Below are 25586 nucleotides of genomic sequence, written 5' to 3'. Positions count from 1 at the left end.
AATACACCTCAAAATTGGATGTAGCATGCATGTTGTACTACAGAAAAGTGGTCTCGATTTTTCCCTACGACTAGTAATGAAAAAGTTACAATATAAGCTATTAATAGTAACAACAAAGGGAAGTAATTCGAAAGAAGGGAACTGCGCATGACACTTCGTCTCATGATGGTGTATAATTGTGTCAAGTTACATCAAAATCCCTCCATGCATGAAGAAGAAATGCTTCGGACAAAGTCATTCTTGTATCTGACCTTTGGCCTCTAAGTGTGACCTTGACCTTAGACCTAGGGACCTGGTTCTTGCGCATGACACTACGTCTCGTGGTGGTGAACATTTGTGCCAAGTTATATCAAAATCCCTCTATGCATGAAGAAGAAATGCTCCGGACAAGGTTTTCATTCTTGTATCCGTTGACCTCTAAGTGTGACCTTGACCTTAGACCTAGAGACCTGGTTCTTGCGCATGACACTCCGCCTCATGGTGGTGAACATTTGTGCCAAGTTATATCAAAATCCCTCAATGCATGAAGAAGAAATGCTCCGGACAAAGTTTTCATTCTTGTATCCTTTGACCTCTAAGTGTGACCTTGACCTTAGACCTAGGGACCTGGTTCTTGCGCATGACACTCCTTCTCATGATGATGAACAATTGTGCCAACTTTCATCAAAATCCCTCTATGCATGAAGAAGATATGGTCCGGACAAAGTCATTCTTGAATTTGACCTTTGACCTCTAAGTGTGACCTTGACCTTAGACCTAGGGACCTGGTTCTTGCGCATGACACTCCGTCTCATGATGGTGAACAACTGTGCCAAGTTTCATCAAAATCCCTTCATGCATGTAGAAGATATGCTCCGGACAAGGTCTGTGGACGCCGCCCGCCCGCCCGCCAGGGGCGTTCCCATAATACGTCCCGTTTTTTCAAACGGGCGTATAAAAATGTGAAGGACTTAGAAATCAATTTCTTGACTTTATTAAGAAATGTTAAGTGAATTGCCTAACAAGCCATTTAACAAGAGTTTGTTTATACTACAGCTGCATTCTATCTAAATCAGGACAAAATGAAAAACATACAAAGAATGGTAATATAGATCTTTAATAACGAACATATCATTTATTTTCAAACAAAACAGATAAATATATTTACATATGATGCATTGCACTGTTTTAAAACTGTTTATCAATTTATTAAAATAACTCCATTCTACCTCAAGAAGGAATATCTACTTCTTTAAATAATGTACCTTTTCCTTTTGAAAGTACATTTCTTGTCCTAAAATTAAAGATGCTTATTTTTAAGCCAGTCCCCTTATCAAAGATCAAGCTTATAGACAACGAATGTCATAACTAGTCTATTGAGAATACGTATACAAAACTCGCTTAAAGCAGACGATAACACTAATCATGCTTACTTAACCTTCTGCCAACGCCAAAGAAACGCCTACCCACATCAGCTCACGGCAAAGTGATCATTTGAGAGATTGGAATAAAGTTCTTTTTACACTACTAAAATATGTTTTTACCATGACAGTTTCGACAACGGACTGTTGTCTTCCTCAGATGTATCATACTACGACGATCGGCTATCTTCGGCCTTGTCCGTCAGTTTCCGGTTTCGTGGAAACGACGTACAAAGGGTCGTAGACGTGGGACAACCTGTACGCCATGGCTGTACTACATATTTTAGTAATGGAGAAAGAACTTTATTCCAATTGATTACACCAACTAAATGAACAGCTTCTAGGATATCATTTGAGAGATGTTTTAGATAAAGTAATCAGTACCAACCTTAAATATGCTATTAGTTTACGCGGTCACTGGTGCCTGTTTTGTACTAACAGCTTACTGCTGTTATCAGTATGACAGCTTATTGATATTTCTAGGCAATTATCAGTATAAGAGCTTACCGATTTTATCAATATATCATACACTGTTAGAGTTTACTGTTGATTTATACCTTTATCAATATATCACGCACTGTTAAGAGTTTACCGATGTTTTACATTATTATCAAAATATCACGCACTGTTAAGACTTTACCGATGTTTAATACTATTATCAATATATCACGCACTGTTAGAGTTTACGGATGTTTTACATTATTATCAAAATATCACGCACTGTTAAGAGTTTACCGATGTTTAATACTATTATCAATATATCACGCACTGTTAGAGTTTACGGATGTTTTACATTATTATCAAAATATCACGCACTGTTAAGAGTTTACCGATGTTTAATACTATCATCAATATATCACGCACTGTTAGAGTTTACGGATGTTTTACATTATTATCAAAATATCACGCACTGTTAAGAGTTTACCGATGTTTAATACTATTATCAATATATCACGCACTGTTAGAGTTTACGGATGTTTTACATTATTATCAATATATCACGCACTGTTAGAGTTTACCGATATTTTACACTATTATCAATATATCACGCACTGTTAGAGTTTACGGATGTTTTACACTATTATCAATATATCACGCACTGTAAGAGTTTACTCTTGTTTTATACTATTATCAATATATCACGCACTGTTAGATTTTACGGATGTTTTACACTATTATCAATATATCACGCACTGTAAGAGTTTACTCTTGTTTTGTACTATTATCAATATATCACGCACTGTTAGATTTTACGGATGTTTTACACTATTATCAATATATCACGCACTGTAAACGTTTACCATTAACAATATTTCATGCACTGTTAAAGTTTACTGATGTTTTATGCTTGCTGGTGTTTTATACTATCATTAAAATAAGAGCAAATCAGTGTTGCATTAAACATTGTTTTATGCCCTGTTGTATTAATGGAAGATATCTGTGAAAGGCCACTGCACTATGCTAACTGCCAAATATACTTAATACATAGTACGCGGAAGTGCTGATAGCCAAATACTGAATGTCAATTGTTAATTTCTAAATTCTCAATGATACTTGTTAAGTGCAAAATTCGAACCAATAAATGCCAAAATGCATATTGTTAGGCCTTAGTTAAATCAACAACTCAAAGTAGTGCACAGTGAATGCGGTGAAATCATCCTTAAATTTGTCATAGGCGTTTTTTTTATATTTGTCTTTTTTGAACGCCTTTCAAATCATTTTCCTTTTTCTGCATGACCGGAAAACATGCTACTTTTTTGCTTCTTATCGGACTGGTTAAATAGGATGTCTCGACATAATGGATGTAAGTATCATTTAGTTTGAAATGGATGTGACAATGATTTGCATTTGACATTAAGCTTTTTGTAGTTTTACTGTACAATTACAATTAAGTACCTGACATTTAGCACTTGATTTAGCATTAAGCATTCTATTGTTTTGCATGTTAAATACTTTACATTAAGAAATACGTATTTTCACTTAGAATAAGGCAGTTAGTACGGCGCACCGACCTTCTACAGATATTGATACCCACGGAAGTTCTATATTCACATATCATTCGGCATAGCTATCTAAGCAAACTTTTGACGTACTTAAAGAACCAATTATAGTTGTAAAATTATAATTCTTCAACAAATAAAAACAGCGGGCCTGAATAGAAATGAATACATGCATACCTACAATTGTCTGAAATTAATGTACTGAACAAAAAGTTTCGTTACATTTCAACAGTGTATTACATATATAGAGTAGATACTGTCTCTCAGAAGCACAGACGATTACTGTAGACAGAAGGTATTTTATGTGAATGATGATTGGTTTTCGTACACGAATCTTGGAACTCTAAATTTGTGTAACTACTTATGTACTGGACGGTCGTGGTGAGCTCGACTATCTCCGTAAACTGTAATGTACTTGCTGATTGATTCTCACTGTTTCATAAACCAATAATAATAAATGCAAGTGTCTGACACATAATGTCATCTATTTGCTAGTGTCAGAAATGCAGTATTAATTTAAAAATGGAAAGAAGTATGCGAACTCGTTTGTAAAGCGTCATAATTTTGTCAAGAAGTAATGTATTACACGCGGGAGACCGCTATTTCTTTTTTATCAATATTTTATAAACACGAAATACTAGTAGGCAAACATGATATATTGTTGGATAAATTCAGGTTGGCGGATCTACATACTCTATGGCTATGAAAAATAATGTAATTCATGTCACCATTTATTTTCAATTTGTTTGAAATATATATAGAGGAAATATCCCTCTAAAATTGTCCATATATAGAATAAATCCAATACTGATGTTTTTTAATTCAGTGTTATTGTTAACATTGATATGCCAAGATGAAATATCTTCAATATTCAAATCAATAATACTCTTCATCATATGCCCTGGGGCCACGTTCTTTGAGATACTCTATCAGCCGGTCTAGTTCGTATGGTTCTAGTGATGCTGGGTCTATATTCATGTCGGCCCCTTTGACGTCATAGATGTCACTTTCATATTTATCAGTGCCCTTGTCTTCATACAGGCCTGGTTCAGCCGTTTGCTGCAACAAAAGTGTTACATAATTATAATAGATTAAAAAACACAGCTTTTTGACTTTATGGTGAATTTCTGTTTATGACTGTCTTTATGTGTGAAATGATAACACTTGAAGCCATCAAAAAGACAAAGATCCCGTTGCTATAATATTGGATGTACATATTGCAACAGAAAAACAAATTTACTTTAGAACATCGGTACGTGTGAGAACCACGTCGAGTCAATACAGTTTTCCATGTACAACTGTTGTCTAAGGGTCAGTTATAGAAATTTTGTAAAATACAGCCGTACTAATAAGCTGATTATCAAACACTCGTTCGATCTCTAGACCTTCCAAAATAGGTCCAGGCTCTACAGACCTAAGGTTGCGATATGTAATTTTCAAAATGACATTCTATTCTAATTTCCATCTGATTGTGGCAAAAGCAATAAAATACAATATTTCTAAGACCCTTTATAACTTCTAAAGACAACGGATTTTGTATACTGTACACCACAATAAAATCTGAGTAAGGGTAATTAAGTTTTATTATCGTTTTCAGACCTCATGACATTGTCCTTAAGAAAGGATGGACAGATTCTGAGCATTACAACTTAGATCGAAATATGTCTAAACAAGGACAGACTGACGGATGGCGAGTGTGATTCCAATAGGGTTCTGCCAAATGGCGGGCCCTAATAAACATTAAGTATATACCTGAAACATCTATAAGCAACTGAATCATGAGGGAGAAACTTACATGTATGACTTTGTCCGTGCCTGGTATGACACTCGCTGTTTCTGGTATGTTGTTGACGCTGGAGGACATTTTAGGGTCGGTTGCCCAGTAATATGTGGGAGGTCCTGAACTGAAACAGTATGTACTGGGCATGGTCTTATCCCGTTCCTCGGTATAGTACATCATGTAGAAATTACACATCTCGTCGTTCTGTGTACTCCTGTTGCAAGATAAAGGGGAGATATTTAAGATGTGATATACTTTAAAGGGAAGTTTCTATGCATAAACCTGTTTGTCAGAGTTTAATGTAAAACTTAAACATATTTCTGTAATAATTAAGGTAACATTCAAGAAATGAACAAAAATGAATCAAGAGCCGTTTGTTAAAAACACGATCCACCATGATGGTTTGTCGGAGGTAACTAGATATTTTCATTCTTGTTTATGCTTTGACCATCACATTTAACCTAATGACTCTCGATACAACAGATGTAGTCTACTGACTAAAGACAGTCGTGAAATAAAGTTTGATAGGCCTGTCACATATTCAAGCTATAGATGATAAACCATTTTAGACATAGACAATAAAGTTATGAAATCTGATGACCAAGCGCCCAGCAATTTCTCAAAAACAATCTCCATTCTTAAGGCTACGGTGACAGCGACATGTCATACTAACCTATAAAAACAATACACCAGGCAATCACCCTATGAAATTTACCAATCCTAGGTGAAAGCATTTTCTAGTATTTAAGAGGAAACTACTTCCAGCCTCGCTGTCACTTGACCTTTGATTTATTGCCTCTTAAACTATTCCTTAAAACAAATTGTGAAAGTAAATTAAGATTACTTGAGTACATATCGTGACCTCAACGCGAAACTAGTCTATCTGCTTCTATTTCTATATACACATAGACTAGTTTCGCGTTGAGGCCACGATATTACCGTATTTGAATAGTTAATAAACTAATGGTAATCATGTGTATCACTGAAAACGGTTGCAAGTTTTACAAAATACAAGCAATTTAACTTCCGAAGAGTTTGTCAACTTGTTAAACTTACCCAATGTCTACTCTTCTATTCAAATCGTTCTTCATGGTACATCTCGCAGCCTTTTTAAAAACAAAAAACAAGATCAACTTTTTGTTTACAAAATATTTAGCGACAACAGTAGATTGTTGAAACATGTGAATTTGCATACACATACAAACTACCATAAACATATTTTAAAATATATATAAACTAAATATATACATAATATATACAGAAAATACAAATGCACAGATATTTTCTCTGCATGAAGCTCTGAAGCAAAATAACCATAATACTAAGACAAGAATGAAACAACTGAAAAAGAAATCTATATTTTAACAGTAATTTAAGACAATCCCTTCATTATGATCACTTTTTGGAAGTACCGAATGAGGTCGGTCGTTCTACATAGGTACTACACCGTAATGAAATAATGCCTGGATGTGCAACTTGGGACATCCTCCATCATCAAAAGCTGGAGAAGTCGCCATATGACATAAATTATGTCAGTGTGACTATTAACCCAACATAAACAAAACACAAGAAACGAAACAATACAGTTATTTTGCTTTTCGAATCAAGTGTGTTTGTTTCGCGCCTGAAATCTAAAATTAAAAGTGCGTTTGTTAATTTGCTTTTTGGATTTTACTTTTTTGTCGCACCGACAAAAATTGTGTCAAATGGAACCGAAAACCCCTCTGTGTCCCCGCCCACCCGGCAATAATTTAGCACGGAAGGTCATATAGTACCATCAAATTTGCTCTTGCTTGTTGGATCGCATACGACTTCACTGTGCTAGACCTTATTACGATCTCCATACAGCTGCTGTAGTAACAGTTAAGGTGTACCTACCAGTATATCTCCTTTCCGTACCACTAGTCCTGGAGTTGTTGCATTATAAAACATCTGAAATACAAAAAACAACGTATGTTTGCTATCAAACCTACAATTTCTTCAAGCAATTTACGTGAACAGTGGTATTTTAAGGGTCACCGTGGACGTAGTAGAATCTCTTTTGCCAAAAATATAGTTCCCCGGTGTAAAATTCAGGCCAATTTGTTGATATGTTACAAGTATTTTCATGGAAATACTGTTTTATGCAAAGAAAGACATCCTGAAAGTTATAACTACCTGTCAAAAATAGTCAAATTAGAAATTTAAAAACATTTTTGTGTTCTAAATGGATGACATTTAAAATGAAAATGTCACACCAAAATATTTTTGACAATAAATTCAAAACTTATGAAGATGTTATGACAATTTGAAATAATGAACAAGAGAACTAAAAAAAAAAACGATGAATCTAATTGTAATCCAGTAACTGACAAAAAGTGTACTTCAACTTCTGCATGCATATGGTTTGCCTAAAAAATGAGCTTTGCATTCAGTGACACTTAAAATGCCCTGATCCGCTTTGTTAAATTTGCCCTAGTATAGCCACCTGTATCGAGCAGCCACTTGTCTTAAGCAGCCAATCAGCTGCCTTCCTGAATTGATATCATGCTTTTTAAGCAGTCACCTACCCTTAACAGTCACATTGTACTACCTTGGCTGACTGCTTAATACACATTTGACCGTATTTGAGTTCACAAATAGTTCAAGATGGACTGGGTACGCATGGCGTGCAAGTGGCAGAAGTAACTGCACAATACAATGGCTACCACAAGAGCAGTTCACACCAACACGATAAGGCATACGTCAGTTGCTCCGTTTGATGTCACTCCTAGTTGTATGGTATGGATTAATTATAACGTATTACCTGAGGTTTTTGAGGTGATTTTCTTCCTATTTCTGTCCACTGTCCTTCCCGGATTCTGTATCCTGAGGTAACCTGACCTGCAAAATAGGTGTGCAAAATATTATCATCTAATAACTTACACAATGTGGTCTCAACGTCCTTTACACTTAATATCAAATACCTTCACACCTCATTCTAGATCTGGAAAAAACACCCATTTTGTTCAAGTACAGAACTAATATTTCTATGACTTCTGATGTCCCTCCTGACATTATATAAGGCAAGTGCGGGTAAACCTGCGTAAACCTTTCGAGAGCGAGCTGGGGTTTTTTCTTACAATACCTGACATAATTTGGCAATTGAGTTATTAAAGCTATTCATGCTGTTGTTCAAAAATTCTAAGTAAGCAATTTTAAAGACCCACCACAGAATAACTGTATTCATTTGTTTCCACGATGGTAATTATAAATGATATGCATAAAAAATGAGAAATACACTATCAAGTGGTTTAATACGAGTGGTTTATATTACACCAGGACAATGTGTTCAATGTCTAGACATATTCTTGAATTAATGTAGCAGTATACACAGTATTTGTTGTACTTAGTTAATTTTAGGCCACACTTTGTTTATACAGTGTAAGATAGTTATTTATCTCTGTTTTCAAACTATACTGAAAAGATATTTACTGAATAAATTAGCAGATAAGTTGTGAAACAAATACATTTAGAAACAACCTATCATCTTGAATTTTCGCCATAGTATTATACCTATATTCTCAAGATGATTTTCATAAAGTTTATATGGTCGGAAAAAGTGGATCACTAGGTTGTGGTGGGTCTTTAACCGCTCGAATCAAGTGGTTGCAGTTTCCTTAAAACAGGATGCGACTTGTGTGAAGTTAGTTGCTACAGACTCAATTGCCATGTGTGAAATAGTATCGTTTTAATTTAAAGAGCTTAGAAAGTCCTCACAGGTTTCTTGTATATTTGTCGATTTAGAAAATCAATATGATATGATTGTTGCAAACATGGATACAGATTGTCGTTTTATAGGAAAGCTTTTATCAGGAGAGAAAGCATGTTTAGAGATATATGAGAGAAAGGAGAAGTTTTATATATGCGTGTTTCATGGCGAAACGTAAATATTAAACAAGTCTGAAAAATATTTAAGCTATTTACATGTTTTGCGCTAGAATAGCGTTAACATATGTTTTTTCCTGTCATATCATCTGCACAAACGGGCTTGGGCAACAATCATTCTGATGTTATCACCCATAAAAAAATTGATAAAATCCCTATTTACCATGTGTATGTGCATGTGTTCGGAAAGCGAACGGATAAACTGCAAAATCGTTGTCATATCCACACGCTGTCTCCATGTACGTTATAGTGTGTGGTCTGATAGTACCGGAAGTTCCCAACAAGTAAACGCCAGCCCGCCGGCGTTGTCTGCAAACAGGAAAAAATATAAGACTGTTATAAGTACTATCAATCTTTGGCTACATATTTTCAATATATTTTTTTGTACTTTTTTTACAAGTGTTATTACATGTTATTCAATACGTATAAAAGACACTTTTATAATAATCTTTACCAGTCTAGTGACAGATTCGGAGTGTAAAACATGTCAGAGCTAACGTAGCGTTCTCTACATGACCTGTTGATGTAACTGCTAGTTGTACAGCCGTTTCACAAGTACAGGGGTGGAATTCTAACAAGGAGGTGATATGTTAAAGACCACTCTCCATATACCTTATCATACCTTACCAATATACAAATACCCATAAAACATGCTAGCTATAACCACTGGCACCTGATCTGAAAGAAAATCTCACTAAAGCAGAAACTGTACAGAATACATCATGTCATACCGGACCTTGTGGTACTAAGCGCAATTAATGTGCACAATATCAACTTTAACAATATTTTCTTTCTCACCTGGTGCCGGCTGCGATTATAACATCAGTTCTAAGAAAAGTAGTTTGTGTAATTACTCACGGTTTGTCTGTTTCCGTCAAGGTAATACCAGAGCTATCTACTCCATTAACTGCAAATTAATCAAAAAGTACCAAATCAATCTAATTACAGTATATAGATTCTAGTGCAGTAGTCTCTTCATGACAAATTTTTGGTTCAATCTTAATGGAACTTTGTATAGATGTTTTCCTCCAACGACTTCGACAATGGGTTATCTGGGTTCTAAAACAAGATCACTAGGAAACTATGGGGACAAGTTGTAACGGAAGTGGATGATGTAGATGTAGGGGGTAGGTATTTAGAAGTCGATGCGAGGGATACATGTGCTAAAACAATATGAGGTATAAATTTAAGAAGATACAGTTAACTTGAAAAGCACGCCATAAAACTTTAACCAACACTGTTACAAAATCTGACTCCAATGATCCTGAACTTTGTGATTCCAAACCATAAACCAAACGGTGTCTGTTCCTTACTAAGATCAATTCTAATGCCAGGTTTCATGATTATAGGAGGGGTTGTTAAGAAGATATAGTGAAATTGAAAAGCTTAACATAAAACTTTATACAGTACTAGATTTCTTACAATATTTGCCTTAAGTGATCTTGACCTTCAGGATACCAAACCCTTAACCACAAATTGTCTGTCCCTTTTCAAGACCAACCCTTTTGTGAAGTTTGGTGATAATATGGAAGTTGTTATGAAGATCAGTGACAGTGAAAATTAGAAGCTTGTCATAAATGATGAATATGAAAATGCGACGCCATAATCGAGCTAAAAAGCATATTTTTTGACAAATTCCTGCATTTTCATAGTATTTTTACTGACACTATGTATTTTTCATATATGTTGCTGTATAGAACAAAAACTGTCTTATGGCATTTTAACAAGCTTACGTCTTTACGGAAAGGAAATAAGTCTTTTATTGTAGAATCAAATTACTAGTTTCTAACATTAACGGCGGAAAAGTGAGCCAAATAGTTATTAAACTTATATGACGCTTTAAAAAGTTATGAAATGTGAAAGAAAGGACTTACTTGGTGGTAAGAATGAATCCACATTTTTGTAATGAACTTGTAGAACAAGGTAGTTGATTCCAGTGTCTCCACCTACTTTAAATCCAACTTCTACAAATAAAACGCGTAATTTTTATTAAAAAATCTAATGCTGTAATTTCCCCCACTTTATTTATTAGATTTCTCTTTAGTGTATATATATCAATATGTTTGTTTGTAATGGTTTATAGTTATTTTCAACGACTATCCAGTTATACAAGGGCGTTAAGTTAACATTAATTAATAAATGTTCCTGGATTCGTACATATGCAATGTTAAATTTATCCTCAGCGACAAACTTACGCATTCTAAACAAGAACCAGGGTGAAGATAAATAACTTAAACTGTACAGTTGGCAAGAGATAAATCGATCTTGAGAACACTTGGGGATCGGTGTCGCAACCTCCGGACTAGCAGTCCTGTGTTCAAACGTGTCAATTTTGGTTCATATTTTAAACTGTTAAGCCATAACTGATTTGCGTAACATACGTTGATTTAGAAGTTTTACAGCGATAAGCTACGTCACGCGGACTACTGAGTTCTTTTATAGGCACCATCCGTGTACAGGTTACTGGTAAATAACCTTAAATAACAATCGTCCTATGTGGAACTAATTAATGTGGATATAAAGAAGTCCACGCCATCTGTAGCAGAGAACCATTAAACTAGCCACAGGCGATTTATATGACAGACTGACACTTTTGATATTTAAAGTTACAGGATTTTACTTGTTTTAGAATATACTATAAAATTTTACCCTCTGGTAAGGACAGTGAGGGTGCGTCCATGGCCCATGCGTACAGAATTTTGGCACCACTTCCACACACAGGTCCCTTTTCATAACTGGAGCTTCGGGAAGCCATTTCGCCGCAGTTCCTGTCATTATAGAACACAATACATATAGAAAAATAGTAGCTACAACAGAGACGAATCTTCGTCCCATTCGATTTCTCCCCACATTCATTCTTCATTACATAATAATTAAGCCCTCACAATACAGCGAGTAAACTTCTTAATAAATCCCAGAGCTATGTTTACTGGGCAAATGTTCCGCGTAACTCATCAAACTATACAATAAACTGATACTTAACAGTTCAACGAAGAGATATAATCAAAGTTTATACTGACAAGATATCCCCCGGGACAGTTCCAACTCAATAGACAAGTCAACTAGAGATCTCCACATCACATCTCATATTGATTAAAACACTAAGAGCCTGCTTTTGTATAAGAATAAACAGAAACTGTTCTGTGATTGATTGTTCATGACAATATAGAATAACCCTTAGCCTGCTGGCGGCAAGTGATTTTGCATTTGCGACTAGTGCAGACCATGTTGTTCGCTATTCAGTCAGTAAAATTTCATTGAACACCCCTTTGAATAATAAATGGTATTGTCCAAATTGAATGATGGACCAAACCATTTTAGAAATTTAGCAGGGTAAGTGTTGAAATAATTCCCCGAAAAGAAAAAGAAGATACGGCAACTGCCAAAATAACTCTTGGGGATGAAATAATGTATATGTAATTGGTATTTGTTTTAGTAATATAACATCAATACCGCTGAGGTCTGTCCCCCTGGGGTGTTTTATTTACTGATATATGCATGTGTCCTGGTTGTTGTACAAATGATGTTGTTTTTCAAAAGATAAATATAAAAACTTATGTACATGTACATATTTTACAGATCTTTGCCCATATTGAAAATCTGACAGGTTATAATGTATACATTTTGCAACAGAGTCATAAAACAGAATGCAGATGGTCTTCAGTTTTCAAAAAGCATTTAAGCAAACTGGTACATGTGTTATAAAATAATAAGTGTGACGACTGATGCTTAACATTATGGTGCATAAATCCTCAGATAAGAATTAACTGTGCACCCTAAAAATAAACTCGCATTGCAGTTACCAATATGGTGTATGAGTCATGAGATAAAAATAAGCTGGTGGTTGGATGACCATAATTCTTACCAAACATGGTCTTTACTTCCTGGTGTAGCACATCCGTACAGCAGTATATGATGGGCAATGTCCATGTTTGCATGGGGCTCGAACCCAACTGAAATAAACAAATTTATATTGTTCTTAAATTCATCGATATTTTAATCACATCTACTTCTCATCTAGCACCACCGACGTAACTCAACCAGTCATGCCGAAACAGCGATTTTATTTTTGTTTAAAGCAACTTTATGTGAAAATGAATGCTTAAAGTTCGTTGTCCAAGACACATTAAACAAATTTTGTTTCCCAATGTATGGCGTTTCGGATGAAAACAGTACAACAGTGTCATTTAACAGAAATCTGAAAGTTATTCACTTACTAAGATATGTTGGTGTCTCGCCCATTTTCATCGGAGTACATAGGTATGTGTCCGCCTGAAGCACAAAATTAAAATGGTATAAGTTAGACCATAAAGTTCCAAGACAAAAAGGTAACAACATCATACCTTGAAGAACAAATCTCACCGACAGTGACCATATTTTCTATATATGAATAATTTACACACATTGTCCTAATTAAAAATATTACTAAATCATCCGAGATAACTTGTTTTATGATATATCATTCACTGTTTATTCTTCTATATTATGTATGGATTAAACATAATTGAGTAAAATAGAATCACTATCATTATAAAATGACAGCTATAATATTTACATTATACCAAATTAGATTTTCATTGCAAACACGTTCAAAGGTGCTTTACTACGTACAAACATCCATCCATCCATCCATCCATACACACACATCCATACATACATACATCCACCCATCCATCCATACACACACATCCATACATACATCCATGTATGCATCCATCCATCGATACACACACATCCATACATACAGACATACATCCATCCATCCATCCATACACACACATCCATACATACATCCATGTATGCATCCATCCATCCATACACACACATCCATGCATGCATGCATGAATGCATGCATTCATCCATTCATACATAAATAAGCCTGTGTCATTCATATGCGCTAAACTCATCCTCTGCCAGCGCAGATAAGAGCGATTTCACCAGAAAAAACCCGGAGCGAAACAAAACCAACAGAACAGAGCGACTACAATCATGTCCTGCTAGGCTGTAAATAGAAAGCCTGTTTCTTTCACGTGTTGTGTGTAAAGCATCGAAGAAACAGCACTGGCCTCAAATACTCAAGATAATCTTAGAAATTTAAAGTGCCTTGAACCGGAATTCGAACCCAGGACCTCTAGATTGTCAGTCATGCGTGTTACCACTAGACCACAATGCTACCCATGAATTAACAAGATGTTCTTGCAGGAAACCGTAACGCAGCTGAACAATGACTTAGTATACCACTGAAAAGTCTGCAATTAAGTTTCTTGAAAAAATACTTCATTCAAAATGAAGGTAAACCTTCAATATAAATAGTGTAAACCTTCAATATAAATAGTGGCCCTGCAAAAATTGCTCTTACGCAGGAAAAAGATTATTTAAGCAATCTGTGAAAATTACGTTAAAAAAAAAAACTCAAACATAATTATATATTTCTTAACTTCGAAAATAGATTGAAAGTAAGTTACCTTTTTAGGCTGGACCTCCGGCATCAGAAGATTCACATGTTTAATGTCAGAAGAGACCCCTTTTCCACTAGGGGCCGCAAGGGACAGGCTCAAGCAGGCACTAAGGTACAACAATATAGCCATGCACGAATTAATAGTCTGGAAAATAAAATAAAAATGTATATGCATATTCTTGTATAGTAGATCTATACTAGATCAGGGATGTATAAACAAAGACCTATCAGTCATCTAACGTCTGATCTCAGAATATATCCTGGTCACAAAGTGCGGCAACATTTGCTTGATATTAAACAAAGTGTCTAAAAAAAGCTTTAAAAGAGAGTTATATATCCTGCATATTCTACTGTGATAAAAGTGTAAAATTAAGTGCGGAAATGGAAGAAAAATCAATACCTATCTATGTCCTAGGTGTGAACTTTTTAAAACAAAATTTAATTTTATAGAAAATCTAACCTATTTTTTCGGCCAAATAGAATAATTAAAATAAATTCATTTAAAAAGAAGTTTTAACGTTGTTCTAAGTAGGCTCAGTGAAACAGACCCAAGATCTAAGCAATATAAAAAAAAAAACTGTTTGCCTTTTTTGCAAACAGGTGGTGCGTTTATTAGGGAAAGGGGGAGCGTTTATTTTGGTCTATGTGATTGTGTATGTATATTCTGACAATATGCGTAAGTTCACCATAGCAGTGCAGCTAGGGACTATGAAAACTTTTACAGGAGTTATCTGTATAGCAAAATAACAGCATTTGTAAAATTTCAAAGGGACATAATTCCTTAACAAAGCACGGTACATTCATGTCCAGATGACGCTATAGTGATGTGTTTCTATAAGTTTGGACCAAATCCCTTGAAAATTGCATGATGAGTTATTCGGACAAAGAATTCGGAAACAAAGAATATACAGGCGGACTGAAGGACAAGGCGGCAACTATATGACACTTGCAAAAATTTTTGGGGAGCACAATCAGTTAAGGAAAAACAATGATGTGTTTTTACCCTAAAATTGAAATGCACCATGTCCGACCGAAAGCAAACGTTAACAATTTACGACTTGCATCACTTCAACAACCTATCATCGATCTGATGCAAAAAGATGAAATTATATTGAAGTTTATGGACATTTACCGCATTCTATAACGCTAATATAGTTACAGGCAATTTTATAATGGTCTTATGATGGCATTACGTTTTGCAACCATATATGTTCACTTTATAGGCACTCTGTAACCCGGCATAATATACATATACATGTAAGTGAAATCTCCGGTTTGTACCATATAAGCAAGAGTAGATTTAATATTTGAGCTGCGCCATGGGAAAACCAACATAGTGGCTTTGCGACCAGCATGGATCCAGACCAGCCTGCGCATCCGCGCAGTCTGGTCAGGATCCATGCTGTTCGCTAACAGTTTCTCTAATTCCAATAGGCTTTGAAAGCGAACAGCATGGATCCTGACCAGACTGCGCGGATGCGCAGGCTGGTCTGGATCCATGCTGGTCGCAAAGCCACTATGTTGGTTTTCCCATGGCGCGGCTCATTTTACTTTTTGTTTAAAGCAAACAGAAAGCTAATTAGTAAAGTAACCGCAGCAATTCTGTTTCAATATAAACTTAACCACAAAATCTAACGAGGTTGTTACCAACGATCATTAACATTTATCTAACTCGTAAAGTTCAAATATGAAATTCAGCACCAAATATAAAGTATTAAGTGCTTAAGGAGAAAACGATACCGTAATATACCAAATTTGGTAACATTACCAGATTTATGGGAAACTGTAATTTTTGATAAAGTATGTCCTCGGTCATGTGAGTCTGTAAATATCTTAATTTGTGCAGAAAATTAACAGAAAAAGTAATCCAAATGGATTTTTTTTTTTTGGTTTACCTTTTCATTTGATTGTTACCACTTTTATCAATATCTTAAGAAATATGAAAAGAAACATGTATAGTACGGTTCAATGAGACACATACTTTTCTAATTCGATTAAAACCTTTTTGCTTTCATCACGTTTATATGTTAAAATATGAGAAATTTGACAAAAAGTATAAAACATGATTTACCGTTTAATTTATAGAAGTAATCCAGTTAGCACAGTGTAGTAATTTAAAAACAAATTATATCTGAGGTCCCCGGGGATTCGGCCATAGTTTTTTCCAAAAATTGCCGCGAGGTACATGAACATTTTCCTTGTAATTTCCTGGTTGAGCATGCACGTTACACACATACATATTTGACAGATTGTAACATATTTTAACTTATGTGTTCGACTTTAATGAATAAACATGTTACGCTTAGCTTACCAGTTGAATATCGGATTTTTTTTTAGTTAATACTAATAGTATACATTTTTGTTTGTTTTTGTTTATTGTATTTTCACGTTCATTACGTACAGCAGAGAGATATAAAAACGTTAATTATTTAAATTGATCTGGGCGAGTTACAATGATCTGCCGGTAAACAAAGTTGTAAACAAAAAGTGTTCTTGATTAGTAGATTGTTCACTCAAATAAAATAATAATAAACGTGTTTACATGAATTGCTAAACTGACACGCTTTTTTCTAAATTATTTGTACAGAGATCAGTGGGGACCTGTGTAATGTAAACATGTATACTATACTCCCGTTTAGAGTGGAAATGCAATATAGCATTTTCTATTTCTGTTGCTAACATATACTATGATTTTGCGCATATGGAAGAGAACATATAAGCGACCGACAGTTGACATGGTTGACTTAACATAATATGAAATTAATCTATTATTTTCATCAAACCAAAGATTATTACTCAAAACTTTGTCATGCATCAATAAAACACATATAAATCATATACATTTTCACAACCACTTTTTAAAAAGGGTGAAATATGGAAACACTGTATTTAACGACTCACGGATCATACCTATTTCTGGGTTTATATGTTGAATCTGTTCAACAGAACGTCAAATATATGTTAAAGTACTAGTGCACTGTAATAACCGTGCCATCAGGAGAACAGAGTCTCGGAAAACTGACCATATGCTGAATCTGGTCAACTTAATACAGCACCGCGAATGCGGTACACTAACGACTGTGACAGTGTACCATGTAAAGTCAAACATATACTGTGTCACCATAGATATATAATAAACCCCTTACCTTACTAAGACTAGTCCAGTTGATATAAAACTCTTAAAAAGAACTAAACACGGATATTTGAAATATGTGGTGGTGTGCACTTGTTTAGAGATAAAACTATGTCGATGTTTTCGTTCCCCTTATCTACTTATCATAATTTGATACGTGAGGTTTGCCATGAATGATTTCTACAATTACCAACTATCGGTGCGAGCTGTCTATGGAATTATTGACTATACATCTCTCAAAGACCGGGTTCCAATCGTTCACGTCATTTCATGTAACCTTGACAACGAAGATCGATACTGCTTCTATCATTCACACGCAGTTCTGTAAATGGTAAAATCAATGATTTTGTTTCTAAAAGCGTAGGTGTACTGAACGAATACAAAAATAACTACTGCGAGAGATACAAAAACAGCTGGAAACTCTCAAGGTCGATTGTTTAGTCATCGCGCTCTTATCAATTTGTTTTTGAAAGAAATGCCACTGTGCACTTTTGTCATCCTGTGATATACTGATCCGGTGTCAATATACACGTACCTAAAAGGAATACGTGACGTATGCCTTCTTTAGTGCAAGAAATGGCAGTAATGCTTGCAGGCTAGTCAAACTTTCTGGCTGCGTCGTTACAAGCTCGAAGCTTATTGCGTCGCTATAAAGTCCACCGTCTCAAGAACTTTTAAGAAAGGGCAGCCATCAGGGTGGTGGGGTGCAAATTATTGCGTTAAAAGTAGTTTGTTTGGGATACGCGGGTATGTTTCACGTCTACTGTACGGTACTCTAGCTTATATTTGAATGACCAGGAATATGTGCCTTCTCAGCTGACTATAATCTTGAAAGATTCAGAGGAGGTGCTGGCCGAGCCTTCACTCTGGTGTCGCATCTGTGACCCACACAGGACTCGGCCCAGATACATAACAGCTGAACGGCGCAGAGCCGTATATTTCACAAGTATATTATTAATGAAATGTCAACTGGGTAACCAAATTTTATGTTCAGGTTATGGCCATTTCAATGAAGTTTTCCAAACTGTGTCGTCAGTAACAGTTATGACCTTATATTTCTGGGACATCAAACTGTGCCTTTCAAACAACCACCGTTAGTGATGGGATGACACTGGATCAAATAAATGGGAAATTAAAAGTGTAAATATCAGAGATAAATCGAGGCTTTTTTGTATCTTTTTTTGTACCTTCCATTTTGTTTACGAAATATATGATTGTCTTCAAGACCGTGGCTTAAGTATCTTCAATTTATGTACGATATGCATGGTTGTGTTTTAACAACACGTGAATATGGGGTGCCACATTAATATTCATTCTTTTTTTTTTTTGATATTCTAAATTTAATTATGGACCCTTTATGGATTATGGATATCACAAATTCATTTTATGATATCCTAAATTCATCTATTGATATAACAAATTCATTTATGGATATTGCAAATTCTTTAATGGATATCGCAAATTCATCTTGCAATATCATTAATTCATTTACATATATCGTAAATTATTTTTGGATACCATTTAATGCATTGAACTATATCACAAAATGACTAATGGAAATGTATAATTCTATTATTTGTTATCTCAAAATCAGTTTCATTCCACAATTTCCTTAATTCAGTTCAATGATATCGTTAATTCTATCAAGTTAATGATATCCATTAACGATTTTTAGATATAACGATCATTTAACTGATTTTAGGATATCATTAAATTAATTATGGATACCTTAAATTTGGTTTTGAGATAATTTAAGGAATCCCAAAATAAGGAATATTCTTGGATATCTTAAAATCGATTTTATGATATCACTCAAGAAGCTGAAATTGAACAATAATATTTGTGTATGAGTTACATATATCCATCAAATGAATTTAGTATATCATGAAATCAAATATATTTTGAGATATCTTTAAAAATGACTTATCTATATCATTAAATGCATTTTGTGAAATCATGAAATGATTTTAGACTATCATTAAATCAAATTATGGATTGAAAACGGTATTCATAGTACATTCTACTTTGAGATATCTTTAAATCGTTTTAGGATATCACAAAATACTTTTAACAATATTATGAAATGAATTATGGATATCACAAAATGAAATTAGAATATCACAAAGAGTGAATAAATAGTAAAATGGCACCCTATATATGAAGGCCTTTGTCTTCCACAGACATTAAATACTACACTATGATTCATTTATCAATGAAAAACAGTAACTTCTCCTTTCGAGATATGAAAAGAATGAGAATTAGAAAATTACCATTCAGATACATTCAGTCTGAATGCAGGCATTGAAATATCCTCCTGAAAAAAAGGCATGTATCTATCTGTAAACTTCAACAGTAGGGATTTTCAGTTATTAAAAGGGGAACATGATTAACTACCCATAACAGGCTTTGAAGCAAAACCAAAGTCTGAGACTGCTATTTTGTTTAATACTTTATTATTACCACTTAATTTTACACAGATACACACTTTGTTGAAGCCCTATCATGCAACAATACTTATTTTCCAATTCAAGGGGAAAAACTCTAGAAATAGTATCTGAAAAATTGAATTTAAAGTTATTTCCCTTCGACTTTATATGTAGCACACAATATTTATTTGAATATATAATAATTGTACATTATTCTCATCCTAAATATATACATGTAATGCCTACGAGCTAAATATAAATGCATAATAACATATATTCAATACTATATCAATTGCTAGCTGATAATATATATAAATGATACAGTCTGTCAGGTGGTATTTGTGAGAAGTTTGCCATTTCAGCATATCTAGATCACCTTAATTATACAGCAATGTTACATAGAATAAACAATAATACAAGATAAACAAGGATGTAAACTGGCCGTAGCAAATATTATTCTAAAATTTCTAACACAGTTATAACTAATAGAAAACAAAATCTTATTTTTAAATTCACAAAACACCTCATACATTGTAACTTTGATGTCAAATTCAGTGTCCTCTGCAGGCAAATATATTTCATAAAATATCAGATAGTTTTCTTTGTAACTAACAAGCTGAAATTCCTCTAACAGTTTACAACTTTTAAGGAAGTTTGTTGGAGTTTACAATGCTATATAGCTACATGTCTGGTATAGAAAATAAACTACTAATTTATTGGCTTTCTTAAAGTACTAACAATATGAAAGTCCACTATCCGAAGTCATATACTCAACAACTTTTCTACACACCTGCTTTTTTTTTTATTTCTGCAAGATTGTAACAGGTTTGACTGAAATTCTGGCACAATGTTAAATGATTATTCTATCACTATAAAACAAAATGATAACACTCAAAAGTAGACTTGTTTAGCAATAACGGTTACAGTATAATAACCCTTACATCAAAAGTCACATTAATAATTGAGCCGTGCCATGAGAAAACCAACATAGTGGGTTTGCGACCAGCATGGATCCAGACCAGCCTGCGCATCCGCACAGTCTGGTCAGGATCCATGCTGTTCGCTAACAGTTTCTCCAATTCCAATAGGCTTTAAAAGCTAACAGCATGGAGCCTGACCAGACTGCGCGGATGCGCAGGCTGGTCTGGATCCATGCTGGTCGCAAACCCACTATGTTGGTTTTCTCATGGCACGGCTCAATTATTAAATCCCAAATGACAGCAGTACATTTTGAACATATCAAATTGATAAAATTCAAATAATAACATACTGAATGTTCAGATCTGTTTAATAAAAATGGAACATCCGTCAATACTTTCTGTATCAACGTGTAATTTTCATATCAGGTTTAGTGACGTTTCTAATGACAACACATTAACTGATGAAGTGGCATCGATAGATATCTTATGTTGATAATTTTCATATTTACTGAGCCAAATTAGCATTAATGATCAATTCATGAGTAAATATGATGATGCAACAAAATGATCGAGAAAGATATTAAGTCACTAATTAATGGCACTCAAAATCTCAATTGCAAAACTTGTGCATATTTCTGATATAAATTTGATAATCTTGTAATAAAAACGTACAGGTTAGTACCTGATGTCATGATAAGAGCACGTTCTAACTCAAGAGTGTAATGTTGCCTGCAAAATTGTTTGAATTCCCTCACAAAGCTACAATTATTTTGTGACTTGTTTATTTTTGCATAACCTAACTGCAACTATCAAGGCTCAATGAATCTATAAATAATTGCTGTCTTTATGTTTCATTCAACTGAATAATTATTAAACAATGTGTCCATTTTTCATTTAAATCTGATTAAATTTTGCTGAGATGAAAACAAAAAATCAGTTTGGAGTTAGAAAAGATGTTGAGTAATTTACCTGACATAGGAACCTCCTTTTTATATTGAAATTTATTTGAAGAACCTGCTTATTTTTCAAATAACCTACCATCTGTAAGTCAGGTTTCAAGAAAAACTATTTTCGTCCTTGTACCTAGTTTCATGAAGAAAGATCTTGTACTTTTAAATTTTTACTGCAGAATCCCATTTTGTGTCACTCACTGGCAAACAAACAGTGAGTCCCCTCTAAAGAAACAATGGTAGCTACAAAATCTTATGTTTTACTAATAAACTTTGAAAAAGAAATACAAAATTATCAAATGAAATCATATTACATTCTTTGTCAATAAGATAATCTTCAAGATTTTGATCTGAATAAAAAAAAATTCAAATACCTTAAATAAGAATTAGAAATTGCAAACAAAACATTTGAAATGTTGTTTTTTCCCCATTTAAAATGACCATTCATTCTGATGAAAATGAAACTTTCAAAACTTTTAATACAAAAAGAAGTATTTATAAAGCTGAGTATTTCTTTAGATTTCAATATAATTTCAAGTACTACATTTCTATTTGACAGATATAAAATACTTCAACAATCTGAACCAAAAGGCAAGTTTTCAAAACTGTGTTTAGAAGATAGGCAAAGGGAGGTAATAATGATTTCACAAACTTGTATTTCAATGAATTTTGGCTAAATAATTAACACAACTCTTTGACAAATATGATACAATTGATTCCTTAGGCAATGTGTTAATCAATATTATACTTATGCTAAAGTAAGTATCCTGGTAGGGCAACCAGGACAGGAAAATCAAATTTTAACAAGAGCTGTCAACAAGACAGCACACTCAACTTTTTTCAGTGGTTGACTCTGAATTAGAGTTTTGCCAGTAAAAACTTTACAAAACTTTAACCAACAAATTCTAAGTTAAAAAGGAGCATAACTCTGTCAAAATTCAAACCAGAGTTATGGGGCTTGTTTCTCCTGGTGTAGACTTTGATAGTAAATAACTATTTTAAGTTTCAAGTCAAAAGCTTTGATAGTAACAGAGATATTTGACTTTATCAAAAACTTTAACCAACGGCAATGCCAACGCCCACACCAGGGTGGGTGCAATAGCTCTACTTTTTCTTCAAAAAGTCGAGCTAAAATACCTCCAGTAAAAATCTAACATGAATTTAGCACTCATGAAACACTAATTAGTGTAAATGATCAAATGTTAAAGCTCTGAACAAATACACTTGTCTAAAATCTGATTAACCACCATTAATCCTAAATTAAGATAAAACAAGAGTTGATAGGTAAAGTTTATTCATTAAGCAGATACTATTCCTCTACAAAGAGATAACCATAACTGATGATCTCCAGTATCCTCCTTGTCTACATCATGCAAACCATTCTATACTATAACAATTAAATATCATATTCCTACATGTACATCACAACCACACACAGCTATGAAAGTTTTAAAGGCCATTTTATATATTTGTCCATCTATCTAATGTCTTGTTACAACACATATATATAAAATCTGAAAACAGATTTCCCTAGAAACATTTCATGTCCATTAACAGACTGCTCTTCATGAATAGGTATGGCCTCAATATCAACGTGGTATGACATTCCTTTATGTAACTTTTTACGTCTTGCGTGCAATGAGTTAATTCCCTTCTTTTCCTTCAGAAAGAATAACTTGTCCTCACGGTTGGTAATTCTGTAATCTACATTTCCCTGTAGTGCAGCTAAAGCTGGTAGCATTTTTATGAGTTTTGTTTTACGACTGACATCGGTTAAGTTCAGGAAGACTGGCACAGATTTCTGAATATCGACAGAGGGTTCATCCCGCAAGCTCTGGTGTTTCCGTGTTCTATGTCTTCTTAGCTGATTTCCCTATGAAGAAAGTTAAACATGTGCAATTTAACATCAACATAACTGCTTATATCGTGATAGTCTTAGTGGACTACTTTTTGGGGATTTCATAGCTGTATCAACCCATGAAATCAAGTTCTAATGAACAAATAAATCCCAAATTAATTTATCACTGAAACCTGAAATCAACCAGTGAGTGTCTCCAAAAAAATGGCTGTTCGATGAAAACTGTGAATTTCTATACAGCCAAAGTTAAATTATTTTACAGATTTTGACAAAGTAGATCTGAAATCAAAATGCGGTTATAATGCTTTACTCGAGGTAAACTGCCTTAATTAAAAATATCTATATCTAACGGTCATTAAACACATAGTCCTCTGTGACGGTATTGGTAAAGACAGCGGGAAAGTCAGTTTTATCACCGCCATGGCCCAGGTTCAAATCCTGACGCGGGCATCTTTTTTCCTGGATTTGACAATTTTAAGACATACATGCCATAATTTTTCAGAACGTTTCTGGGATTCTGAGTTAAAATTTCCGGGATTTTTAACTTTTGTCCGGGACATACACCATGACATTGGTATTCATCTGTTTCATGCAAAAATATCATAATATACATGTAGTTTCCCGAGACTAAACATTGTTCGCTCGCTTGTATTAATTTGCGGCAAATGTCGTCTAGCTTTCTAAGGGAGGTAAATACATGTATACGGGTAATACATCTATAGTTCGGCACGTGAATTTATTGCGTTCCCTAGGTGAACAGAATTATGAGACTTACTATATACGAAGAATCAACCTGGTCATCGTGATTTAGATTCTAGCTAATTTGGTATCATTCTAAAGCTTAAACATTTATCTAATAATTAAATGAATCCTTAAAGGAATAAAATAAATCTTGTAGATAAAATCGACAATATAAAATATTTGGAGTCGGGTCAATTTTCATCGGTCGGTCGGCAAAGGCATTCAGCATATTAATTTAAAATATGTGTGACAATCGATCTAGATCTTAAATAATTACAACCTTTTAAAATAATTATCGTTTAATTGACCGTTTAATTACATGTAGCTTTACCGCCAACGTGCTAAAAACAAAGAGATTTACGACTATTGTTCCTAATTTAACTATCATAAAACAGTTATTGATTGCACAATCCTGTCAGTTCTTAATCAGGGTCATCATAATAACTGACTGTAATCAAAAGATCGTCGCGTGATCAAAGCAGGCTTAATCAACACGTGTCCCGCTCGCCCGCTCGAGGGCATGAAAGTGATTAGGAATAAACAATGTGACAACGGGGACTGTTTATTGTGTAAAATTTAACAAATTATAGACAAATACAAGTTTTTTGGGGGATTGTTTTTATTTGTTCCTGTATTTTTATTTTTCCGGGACATTTTAAGACTGTCCGGGACACCCGGACGAGTATGTAATTTCCGGGACAATCCCGGACAATCCGGGACGTATCACATGTATGTTTAAGATACATTTGTATTTCAAAAACAAATCTCATATTCTAATGTTCATATTATAACAAAACTTAATTTTAAAGGAAGATCGTTTTTAGCCAAAATCTAGAGGTCAGTGCCTTTAACAAGGCTCATATAGACCGTTTCAAAACATTTCATTTCAATACATTAAATAATTTTTAAGCTAATTGTTTCTCAAAATGGTACTGTCAAAATTGGAAGATGGAAAAGTTATTATAGATATTTAGCAGAGTAAGGACTAATAATACTGCAAACTGAATAATACAA

The 25586-nt window shown here is 34.2% G+C and overlaps 2 protein-coding genes across 6 annotated transcripts in view; both read right to left on the bottom strand.

Moving 5' to 3' along the window:
• Window positions 1-1080: 1080 nt before the first annotated feature.
• LOC128559115 (probable peptidylglycine alpha-hydroxylating monooxygenase 1) lies at window positions 1081-17848 on the bottom strand. Of its 2 annotated transcripts, none has more exons than XM_053550250.1 (13): window positions 17691-17848; window positions 14552-14689; window positions 13304-13358; window positions 12952-13039; window positions 11736-11854; window positions 10961-11050; window positions 9945-9993; window positions 9250-9395; window positions 7966-8042; window positions 7059-7112; window positions 6237-6286; window positions 5196-5394; window positions 1081-4459 (listed from the first exon to the last, which is right to left on the bottom strand). In XM_053550250.1, the coding sequence occupies exons 2-13, from the start codon at window positions 14672-14674 to the stop codon at window positions 4277-4279; spliced, it is 1233 nt and encodes a 410-aa protein (XP_053406225.1). In that variant the 5' UTR covers window positions 14675-14689; window positions 17691-17848; the 3' UTR covers window positions 1081-4276. The 2 variants fall into 2 exon arrangements, with proteins under 2 accessions (XP_053406225.1, XP_053406226.1); XM_053550251.1 differs by lacking the exon at window positions 17691-17848 and adding an exon at window positions 16616-16765.
• Window positions 17849-20108: 2260 nt separating this feature from the next.
• Window positions 20109-25586, bottom strand: part of LOC123523264 (fibrillin-2-like) — a 92614-nt gene continuing 87136 nt past the window's right edge. For all 4 annotated transcript variants that reach the window (XM_053550246.1, XM_053550247.1, XM_053550249.1 and 1 more), the window contains one exon: window positions 20109-23846. In XM_053550246.1, the coding sequence (XP_053406221.1) occupies window positions 23466-23846 (381 nt within the window). In that variant the 3' untranslated portion in view covers window positions 20109-23465. The remainder of the gene's footprint in view (window positions 23847-25586) is intronic.

Source organism: Mercenaria mercenaria, chromosome 8 (genome assembly GCF_021730395.1).
Source record: "Mercenaria mercenaria strain notata chromosome 8, MADL_Memer_1, whole genome shotgun sequence".
NCBI classification, from domain to species: Eukaryota; Metazoa; Mollusca; class Bivalvia; order Venerida; family Veneridae; genus Mercenaria; species Mercenaria mercenaria.
The sequence above is the reverse complement of the archived record's forward strand: the minus strand, read 5'-3'. Positions and strand labels throughout refer to the sequence as shown.